The sequence below is a fragment of the Chiloscyllium plagiosum genome, unplaced genomic scaffold (genome assembly GCF_037043375.1).
Source record: "Chiloscyllium plagiosum isolate Xiang-an unplaced genomic scaffold, Cpla_swu_hap1 HiC_scaffold_12, whole genome shotgun sequence".
NCBI lineage: Eukaryota > Metazoa > Chordata > Chondrichthyes > Orectolobiformes > Hemiscylliidae > Chiloscyllium > Chiloscyllium plagiosum.
Window position 1 is genome coordinate 93772795 of NW_028270150.1, and position 11875 is coordinate 93784669.

General features: G+C 42.2%; 1 protein-coding gene across 1 annotated transcript; it reads left to right on the top strand.

Annotated features, from left to right (window-relative positions):
- Positions 1–1199: 1199 nt before the first annotated feature.
- On the top strand, positions 1200–9140 carry LOC148148581 (putative G protein-coupled receptor 139). Its single transcript, XM_087992321.1, has 2 exons — positions 1200–1377; positions 8239–9140. Exons 1-2 carry the CDS (start codon positions 1200–1202, stop codon positions 9138–9140), a joined length of 1080 nt encoding a protein of 359 aa, XP_087848447.1.
- The last annotated feature ends 2735 nt before the right edge of the window (positions 9141–11875 follow it).

The following is an 11875-nucleotide window of genomic DNA, read 5'->3' on the forward strand; positions in this document are numbered from 1 at the left end:
TTATTACTTGAATGGTAAAACGTTGCAGCATGCTGCTGTACAGAGGGACCTGGATGTCCTTGTGCATGAATCACAGAGGGTCGGTCTGCAGGTACAAGTTATTAGGAAGGCAAATGGAATTTTGTCCTTGATTGCGAAAGGGATTGAGTTTAAAAGCAGAGAGATAATGTTGCACCTATACAAGGTACTGGTGAGGCCACACCTGGAGTACTGTGTGCAGTTTTGTCTCCTTACTGACAGTGGAGGGGGTGCAGAGGAGGTTCACTAGATTGTTTCGAGCATTGAGGGGGTTGGTTTATGAGGAGAGACTGAGTGGATTAGGATTGTATTCATTGGGATTCAGAAGAATGAGGGGGGATCATATAGAAACATGTAAAATTATGAACGGAATAGTTAAGATAGTTTTTGAGAAGATGTTTCCACTGGCAGGTAAAACTAGGATGAGAGGGCATAGCCCCAAGATTAGAGGGAACAGAATTAGGACTGAATTGAGAAGGAAGTTCTTCACCCAGAGGGTTGGTAAACTATGGAATTCCTTCACCAGGGAAGCAGTTGACACTAATTCAGTAAACGTTTTTAAAGTGAAGGGCGATATTATTTGAAAAATAAAGGAATGAAGGGATATGATGAGAGGGTGGGTAAATGGAGCTGAGGCCATGATCTTATTGAATGGCAGAGCAGGCTTGAAGGGTCGGACGGCCTACTCCTGCTCCTAGTTCTTATGTCCTTATGATTGGATGGAGGAACAGCAATTATTTCTCTCACATTTTTTGAAACAGGTGTGTATTGTTTGTAACCATCCATTTCTTTGGAACCACTTCAATATCTCCAGAGAATTGAAAGATTATGGTCAATGCCTTTATCTTTCCTTCTCTCAGTAACTCATGTACATGCTGTCCAACGTGGGTACAAACCTTATTCCATTGGGGAACACTTTACTGAATTGTAAGGGGTTAACTGATCCTGTTTGTTCAGTGTCTGTAATTAATGTCAAACTCCTTGAATCATAGACGTCTCCCAGGAGGGTTTCCCTTGTCTATTAATTACAAATTCCTTACAATGTACGAAGCTATAGTATCAGTGACAGCATCACCTCCAGCATCACCCCCAGCACTAACAGGGTCTGGCAGCTCCAGAGACTGGGAGCTCGGGAGAAGAGAGATTCAAATCTGAGAACAATAGATTGGAATTTTACAACCATGGGTTGGAATCTGAACACAGAAGATCGGAATTTTACAACAATGGACAGGAGTTTCTCAGCAACAATTGATTATATTTCTGCAAATTACCACTTGATGTCATTAACAAATCGGATCCGTGATATACTCCTGGTTATTCAACACATTTACTATCCCATCCTTGTTATTGCTGGTGTTCCTGATAAGTCTCGACCCTGCTATTAACTCTAAAAGTTACCATTAACTGTATGAGTTTCCCTGCCAGTTCCTCTGTCCTCTTCGCTGCTGTTGCTGTTGTTTCTGCTGAGGATATGTCCACTCATTAGATCTTTAAATCATGTGTCACTTTATTAATGTTCTTGTCATTAACCCCGATCCACTGAGTCTCACCCCATCCTTGGCCAAGTCATGAGGATCAGTGAGATTGTTCAGAATCTTACCAATCCATTTGGAGTCAAAGAGTTAGAGAGATGTACAGCATGGAACCAGATCCTTCAGTCCAACTCGTCCATGCTGGCCAGATATCCTAACCTAATCTAGTCCCATTTGCCAAGACTTGGCCCATATCCCTCTAAACCCTTCCTATTCATATACCTATCCAAAGGTTGTAATTGTACCAGGCTCCAACCCTTCCTCTGGCAGCTGATTCCATACATGTACCACCCTCTGCATGAAAAAGTTGCCCCTTAATTTCCTTTTACCTTTTTCCCCTCTCACCATAAAACTATGCCCTCTAGTTCTGGACTCCCCCAGACCAGGGAAAAGACCTTGTCTTTTTACTCTATCCATGTCACTCATGATTTTATAAGTCTCTATAAGGTCACCCTTCAGTCTCTAACACTCCAGAGAAAACAGCCTCAGCCTATTCAGACCCTCCTTATAGCTCAAATCCTCCAACCCTGGCAACATCCTTGTTAATCCTCTTTGAACCCTTTCAACTTTCACAACATCCTTCCGATAGGTCAGATTTGAACCCAAGCTTTGTCAACCTCATGCTCTTTCCTGGCACTGATTCTAATAGCCACTGTTTCCACAGTGTGTCTCATCACAGGGACCTTTTCAGTCAACTCACCTTCTCAGTTCCTCATCCTGACCAACATATCCGACCACCCCACTCACCACCACCATTCCTGCTACATCAGGAGGAAACAAGTATGCTCTCTCAAGACTGGCAGCAGAAAAAAAATAGAGATCTGGTCAAATTGGAGCCTTCTAGAGTGTGCCTCACACTGTTTCTCAAAACTGTTGCTCAATTACGATTAACTAGCCTGGATAATGCCTTTTCCTGGACTAGTTACATGTTTCACTGCTTGTGCGCCAAACTATTCCCATGCTCCAAGTGACCCGTGGTCCCTCTTTTGTCCAAACTGCTCAGTACATCAAAACCAATGTCTAACAAAATCAAAATCAGTCAAGTGTCTCAGCACCATGACTGTTGGCCATGAGAGAGTGTTCCTGTATTTGTACTGGAGAAGGTCTACTCCAACACAAGCTTATTGAATGACCTGATTAACCCCACCTTCAATACACCTTCCTCCACACCACCCCCATGTAGTTAACCACACGAAGAAGTCCGCACAATTAATGATAGGGCCCTGGGGAGAGTTGTCGAACAGAGACACCAGTGGATGCAGGCACATAGTACCTTGAAACTGGCATCACAGGTAGACAGGGTGGTGAAGAAGGCATTTGGCAAACTTGTTCACAACCAGAGGGAATAGGTTTAAGGTGATGAAAGAAAAGATTTAAACGGGAGCTGAGGGACAACTTTATCACACAAAGTGTGGTGTTTCTATGGAAAGAGCTACCAGAAGAAGTGTTAGTATTTGGGACAATGACAACATTTAAAGCAATTTTGAACAGGTATATGGATAGGAAAGGTTCAGAGGGATATGGGACAGATACAGGCAAATAGGTGTACTCAGTTCAGGAAACATGGTTGGCATGGACCAGTTGGACTGAAAGGTCTGTTTGTGTGCTCTATGACTCTATGACTCTATGGCCCAGAGCTGAGGACACATGGCAGGAGGATTGACAGGAGAGAACATCAACCAGAAACCAATCCCTCATTATAGACCCCACTATATACCCAATTGCATTCATCTGCCATGGCAACAGTGGGCTGTTTTACACTGTTCCCAGCCTGGCTAAGCCCTCTGTGCAGTTACCAACATGAGTGAGAATGCAGAGACCATCTGAGACTACAGTTATGGCACAGTCCAAACAATACCTTCGACTGTTCGAGAGCGTCCAATGTCTAAACCTGATGGTGGGCTTACAGAACTCTGTCTCGTCACTTGCAAAGCTACTGCTGGCCTCTGTGATCACGTGTGCACCCAGATAATAAGTATTCTTCTGAGCAAAATGCATTATCTCACACATTTGTCATGTGTCTACTCATTTCATTGCCTGTCAATGGATCCTGATTTCTGAGACAATTTCCATACTTATTTCCACGTATCATATCATCAAAGTTTGAAATGCTGCCCGATAATGCAGAGTTAGAACCATGAGTGTACCTCACCAGCCCCAGTGCCAAAATAGGGGAGCACTGATTTTTGTAAGCCTGCAGTCTGTAAAATATCGATTCAACACAAGATTGGTTAAAGTCCACCTGAACTTTCTTACAATCCTCAATGATTCAGAGTTATCTTTTTTTTTTCCCATTCAATATGATCCTGTTAGTTTATTTACTCCTCAATCTACTGAGGAAACCCATGTCTCATCCTCAGGTGTTCCTTTTGCTCCATACCTGATGTACCACTTCCCTGGTTTACAATGAAGTGACAATTGTGATTATATTTTCATTGATTTTCCAGTAGACTGATTTCAAATCATAGCTTTGTCGAAATGGATTTCTGTCCGGCCTATTAGCGGTGAGGGAATCTTTCAGCCAGTCCAACATTTAACTCCCCGTGTGGAGTAAAATACCACAGAATCTGCCAACCTGAAATAAAAACACAGTGCTCAAAGTACTCAACAGATCTGGCAGCATCCATGGAGAGTGGGACAGTCAGGAATTCAGGTTAGAGACCTGGAGTCAGAACTGGGAGTGGTCAGAGCAGCTTATTTAAATTAGGCAGGGAAATGAGATAACTGAGGAGAACGTGGCAAGGTCTGTACTTGGGTGGAAGACAGGAGAGGTTAAAGGACAAAAAGAATTGTTATGAAAGGCACAATGGTAAGGAGAGAAAAGATATATATCTTGAAGAAGTATAAATGTAAAATTATCACTGTCACAACCAAAGAATGGGTTCGAGTTTTTAATCTGAAGTTGTTGACCTCAGTGTTAAATGTAAACATTGTTACATTTTTTGGGAAGCATCTTTGATGATGATTTTGGATTTTCCTATTTATAATTTTTACTCCTTCACTTGTCCTGGTACAATCCCATTTTGCTTTTTGTTTTCATCCCTTCTCCCATCTAATGTCTCCTGTCTCCCGGGTTACCACAGATCTTTTCATTTGTTGTTCCTTCCTTTCCATGACTGGTTTAAATCCTGTTTCAGTACATTTCCCGTTCTGACAAAGGGTTAGCAGCCTGAAATGTTAACTCTGTCTCCCCAGAGGCACTGCCAGAGCTGCTGAGAATTTCCAGCATTTCCTGTTTGCTTTCTATCATCTTATCTTTTCCTTCTTGCCCTGACTGTAAAGACTTTAATCTGATTAAAACTGATATAACTTCTGACCTTCGCTGTCAGGTTAATTGCAAATACACACCAAGTTGGGAGAGCTCATCGAAAGGGACTTTCAGTTGGATTGGCTCCACAACCACATGGGTATAATGGGCGTTTTCAAATATCTCACAGACTTGATTATATTTCCTGCAACAAACACAAAGTTGTGATACTGAGCAAAGGGCAGTGGTCCGTTGTGCCATTCACAATGGAAGACCGGTCCTCAAGCTACAGTCCTCAACATTGTCACTTAACTGCAGCCTATCGCTGCCTTTCCCTCACAATGTATGTTTAGTGTCTTACAAATCATTACTTTATGTAGTTTGCCACTTGGTTCTGTGTTTTATTGAGTAAAGCTCTGTATCTACTCAATCAGTTGATTAATTTGTTACCTAACTGTCCTTTCCGTGATAATACTCTGGTTTGGAAATCTGTTTTTCTTGCTGTTTATTTATTAAAATGACCAGTTTGTGAGATTATGATGAACATACCCCTTTTCATTACTATTTCGGCTGTTCCCATCTGCGATCTCACTGGTTAATATGCAAATCCACATTCTATCAGCTTTGAAATAAAGGATCTTTACATTCTCTGAATTACTGTTTTCCATCAACACACTGCATCACATGACTTGTACAACATTGTAACTAATGTTCAGTTGAGCATATCCATCTCACTTCTCCAGCTTTATTACAAATGGAATACAAATTTATACTGAAGAATATGATCACCACGTTCTGACACTGAGGTACAGTGACCTAAGACCAGTTTGAGATGGTTTGCAATCCAAGACTCTTTGTAAATCTCACCATTCACCACAAGGCTGAGAAAGTATTCTCAGAGTTGTATTGAGGTCCCTCAAAACAGTTCCTGAGACATCAGAGACATGGTCCATTCTGCCAATATTAATGGAAACTTACAAAATGATCAAACTGAAGGTGCTGGATATCCGAAATAAGAACAGAAAAGGCTGGGAGTGCTAATGGAACAGCATCAACCTGAAATGTTCACTTATCTCTCCACAAGTTTAGCCTGATCTAATAAAATAATAGAATATTGCTGTAAGTTTGGATCACGAGATATCCTGTGAAAGAAAGTATGGTTTCCATTTCTGACAAATAATACATTTTCAGCTTCCATTCCTAATAACCAATCAACTTGACAGTTGATGGAGAAGGACCCTTGGTCGGGTTGTGTTGAGACAATGAAGAGGAACTTGAATGATTATTAAAATTGAATCAATCTGCAGGGTAATGGAAAAAAGCCAAGTGCTCACCACTGTGTCAACACGTATAGACAGCCCATGCAGATATGATGGGCTGAATGGCTTCCTTCTGGTAACTGGGTGATTATTAAACCCCATCTCCCTTTTACTTTTGTGGGTGTGTAGTCCGCATGGTGGATTGTGCTTCAATAGAGGTTCTCCAGCGCTCACCAGGAGCTAACACAAGAAACAGCTAAGGCACTGCATAAAGTAATTGCCCTGAAAATACCTTGTCAGTGGTAAATGGGTCCAACACTCGCCATGCCCTGAGTTGAACTGTTCAATACAGTTACAAAACTGGCTACAACCTATTAATATAGGTATTTAAATGGGTAAATTTTGAAGAGTAAAACAAATTAAATCCAGATAAAACCACTCCATTAGTCTAATCGCAATTAGCAGCAACACGGTGGAAGGTGTCATCAAGAGTGTTACTGAGCTGCCCTCACTCAGCAAAAACTTGTTCGCTGGTGTCCAGCTCTGCAGGGTTGCTCAGCACCAGACCTCATAACAACTAATATCCAAACAAGGACAATGGAGCTGAACTCCTGAGGTGAGGTGAGAGAGACTGCACTTGACATCAAAGCAGTAAGTGACCAAGTCTGACCTGAAGGAAACCTAAAATGATGAGAAATGGGATGAAACTCTCATTGGTTGGAGTCATTCCTGGCACATTGGAGGATGGGTGTGGTTGTTGGAAGTCAGTCACCTCAGCTCCAGGACATCGTACAGGCATTCCTCAGGGAAGTGTCCTTGGCCCAGTTATCTTCAGCTGCTTCATCATGGACAATCCCTCCATCGTAAGGTCAGAATTCAAGATCTATGTTGATAGTTCCACAAAGTTTATTAACATTCCTGCCTCGTCAAGATGCTATTGAAGAGTGTAGTGTTGGAAAAGCACAGCCGGTCAGGCAGAATCCGAGGAGCAGGGGAATCGATGTTTGGGGCGTAAGCTCTTTATCACAGTTCATGAAACATCGATTCTCCTGCTCCTCTGGTGCTGCCTGACCAGCTGTGCTTTTCCAACACCACACTCTTTGACTCTGATCTCCAACATCTATCAGACACAATGTCCATATGTAACAACATTTGTACAAGTAGCATTTGCTCCACACAAGTGTCAGGTATCTCCAAAAAGGGAGATTGCAATCATTTCTCTTGATTTCATTGAATTCCTTCGTGTCAGCATCCTTGGGGAGGGGGAGAGGGGTTGCAATAGACCATAACCTGAGCTGTACCAGTTACCAGTGTAACAAGACCATATCAGAGATGGGTGACATATATACCTCACTCCCCAAAGTCTGCCCACTATCTACAAAGGGCAAGTCAGGAGTGTGAATGAAGACTCCCTACTTGTCTGGGTGAGATCTGCTCCAACAACTCTCAAGAAACTTGATAATAAAGCAGTGCCCTTGACTGGCAACACATCCACAAACATTGCCAGCTTGCACCATCAATGCACCTCAGCAGCAATGTGCAGCATGTCGAAGATGTCCAAGAGCCCTTTCATAGAATCTTCCAAAGTAGCAACCTCTATCATCTCAAATCAATAGGCCATCAGCTACACAAGGAAACTACCTCTGAGTAGATGTGAGAGGATAACATAGAACAAGATATTGCTGAATTAATCCACCTTCATTGGATAATAATCAGGAATAGGACATGTGTGCTGATACCCACCATGGTCACGAGGTACGAATGAAGGGGAACTTGGGCTGAAACTTCCACACTCATTCTGAATGACTCTGTAAAGATGAAGAACAGGAACCTGGATGTTTTCTCCACCCCAATACAGGGTCACTGATCTCTGTTCCACTTCAGAAACTGAAACATACCTTCCATGGTCTTTGTGATATTTCCTTATTTACACTTCAATAATCTGTCAGCATGGTGTCACTCTTCACATCATCTCTTACATTTCCTTATTTTTTGTTTCATCATAAACATGAGTTACTAATTAATGGCTGATTTTTTGGATCTAATACAATGCATGAAAATGGGTATAAATAGCTCAATAAATTTTTAGAAAGAGGGAAATGTACAGAAAATACGCAATGCCTCTGTAATTTGTAACCTTTTTACCAGCTTGATTAATCTTCCTGTTTATTTTTCTTCCACACAGCGAACACCATAACAATTATAATTCTGTTACGAGGAAAGTGTGGTCTTTCAAAATGTATTACTCGATACCTGGTGGCGATGTCAACAGCAGATATACTGGCTATTATCCTCGATCTGCTATTGAGACACATTCCAATTGTTTATAAGAGAGAGTTTCGTTTCCTACGGTCCATCCCCATCTGTAATATTCACGCTGTCTTCCTTTATGCAGCCACCGACTGCTCTGTCTGGTTTACCATCACTTTTACCTTTGATCGATATGTGGCCATTTGCTGCCCAAATCTGCAAATTAAATTTTGTACTGAGAAGACGGCAGCGGTGATTCTGGGAACAGTGACTGTGCTGAGTGGTTTGAAGAACATTTTCTGGTACTTTATGTTCACATCTCAGTATTTGCTCAGGAATCAGCCCTGGTTTTGTTCAGTACCAACTGATATTCTGTCATCTCCAGTCTGGGGAACAATCGAGTGCCTTCATTATATTCTGAACCCAGCAGTGCCATTTGTTCTGATTCTGCTGCTCAATGCTTTAAGTGTCAGGTACATTTTAATGGCCAGGAGAGCCCGCAGGAGACTTCGAGCTCACAGCAGTGGGGAGAATCCCAGTGACCTAGAAATAGGGACTCGAAGGAAGTCCATCATTTTATTGTTTGTTATCTCAGGGAATTTCATCCTGTTACGGTCAGTGTTCACTGTATACTCTTTATGGAAACGTCTGAGCCAGATGGGGTATCGGGCCATACATCTACATTATTTTGTACGAGATATCGGATTCATTCTCCAGCTCCTCAGTTGCTGCACAAACACTTGTATATATGTCGTGACCCAGACTAAGTTTAGGAAACAGCTGAAGAACATGGTAAAATACCCTTTTACCCAAATGGGGAAATTAAGTAAATGATGAGCTGGATTGAATAATTCAGTTTCAGAATCCATCCAATCCACTCTCCGTGGGGTCAGTGATACAGACACAGTGAGGGGAGTCTGCTCTCTCCAATCTTTGTGATACAGACTGTGTATGTTCAATTGGCAGTCCTGGTGATCTGCTACAGACACAGATTGATTGGTCTGTTGTCTGTAGGTCAATGATACAGTGGGGTCAGTCTCCTCTCCCCAAAGTATGTGACACTGACACAGTGGGGACAATCTCCCCGCTCTTGCGTATGTGACAAAGAGACAGTGAGTTTGCTCTGCTCTCTCTCTGGGATACCTGTGAACAAACAAATATGAATGAAGAGTAGGTGAGTTAGCCATTGAGTCCGATCTGCCATTTGATCAGTTCATGGTTGATCTGGCTACAGCCTTAATCCTCTTTTCCACCTACTTTCTATTCCCATTGAGTCCCTTGTTAATGAAGAGTCCACATAACTATTCCATACAAGTCAGTAATGAGTCTGCCTCCATTATTTTCTAGAATATCCTTCCACACACTAGTGTACAGTGAGGTGAAACACATGTTGTATGTGCTGCCACAAATGCTTTGTCAGTTTTAAAAGCAAGCTTACAGAGTTTAGATTTGATAAATTTGTTTAAACTCATCTATACCTGAGACAAGACAGGGACTCTGAAGTAGTGAACAATTTCTGATTGTGTTAAGTTTCATTAAGAAATGCTGACTCATCTGACAACAAAACTCAATTGAAAGAATATGCAAGAGACAAAAATGTTATCAGACCATAAGGCGGAGGAGCAGAATTTAGGCCATTCAGCCCAATGAGTCTGGTCTGCCATTCAACCATGGGTGATAATTTTTTCAGCCCCATTCTCCCAATTTCTCCCTGTAACCCTATACCCTCTTGATACTCAAAACCTATCGATCTCAGTCTTAAATATGCCCAATGGCCTGGCCTCCACAGCCTTTTGTGGCAGTGAATTCTGCAGATTTATCACTCTCTGGCTGAAGACATTTCTAATTATCTCCATTCAAAAAGGTCTTCCCTTTACTCTAAGGCTTTGCCCTTGGGTCTTAGTCTCTCCTACCAATGGAAACATCTTCCCAACATCTACTCTGTTCAAGCCATTCAGTATTCTGTATGTTTTAATTAGATCCCCCCTCATCCTTCTAACCTCTATCAAATATAAACCCAGAATCCTCAAATGTTCCTCATATGTTCAGCTTTTAATTCCTGGTAATTTTTATTTCATTTCAATTACTTTGCTGTTTTGCGTGTTTTGCACTTCTTATGTACTCTATGCTACCCTGTGTATGATCGTGCAGTTTGTCCTGTCCATGTAGCACCTTGGTCCCGGAGGAACTCTGCCCCATTTTTTCTGTATCAATTGTATATGGTAGAAAAGACAAAAAAAGCTATTCTTGACCTTTGACCCTTGACTCCTGGGATCATTATCGTGAAGCTTCTCTGAACACATTCCAGGGACAATACATCCTTCCCCAAAACTGCACACAATCCTCCAAAAGTGTTCTGACCAGAACCTTATAGAGCCCTCTCGCGCCTCAGAAGTACATCCTTGCTTTAATGTTCTTGTCTTCTCAAGATAAAAGCCTTTCCTGCACTTGCCTTCCTAACTACTGACTCAACCAGCAAGTTTACCTTGAGAGAATCCTGAATTAAAACTTCCAAGTCTCTTTGCCTTTCAGACTTCTGAATTTTCTCATCATTTAGACAATAGTCCATGCTGCTATTCTTCCTAACAAAGTACATGACATCACACTTTCCCACATTGTGCTCCATCTGCCACTTCTTTGTCCACTCTCCTAACCTGTCCAAATCCTTCTGCAGCCACCCCGCCTCCTCAATGCTGCCTGTCGCTCTACTTATCTTTGTATCTTCTGGAAAGTAAGCCAGAATGCCCTCAGTTCCTTCATTGTGATCATTAATCTATAAAGTGAAAAGTTGGGGTCCCAACACTGAGCCTTGCAGAATACCAGTTGTCACTGGCTGCCATCCTGAGAAGGACCGTTTCATCCCACTCTCGGCTCCCTGCCAGACAGCCAGGCTTCTATCCATGCCAGCACCTTGACTCCAACACCATAGGCCCTTACCTCCTGTGCAACACCTTGTCAAAGGCCTTCTTGAAGTCCAGGCAGATAAAATCTGTTGTCTCTCCTGGACTAATCTGCTTGTTACTCGCTCAAGGAATTCTAGCAGATTTGACCTCCCCTTGATGAAACCATGCTGACTTTTCCCTATTTTACCATAAACTTACAACTATTCAGAACTCTTATCCTTCATAATGGATTCAAGGATCTTAACCACGAGTGAGGCTAGGCTAATCGGTCTGTCATTTTCCATCATTTGCCTTACTCCCTTCTAAGTATTTAATATATTTTATACATAATTCAATATTTAATCTTCTCGCTCCTTTTTTTTATTGCCCTCTGTTGGTTTTTGTCTGCTTCCCAACCTTCTGGTTTCCCACTGCCTTTTGCCACATTATATGCTTTCCCTTTTGCTTTTATGCTATCCCAGACTTCCGTAGTCAGCCATGGTTCCCTCATCCTCCCTGTACCATGCTTCCTTTTCCCTCGGGATGAATCTCTGCTGTGTCTCCTGAATTACTCCCAGAAACTCCTGCCATTGCTGTTCCACTGCCTTTCCTGCTCGGCTCCTCTCCCAGTCAATTCTACCCAGCTCCTCCCTCATGCCTCTGTAGTTGCCTTTATTCAGCTGTAAT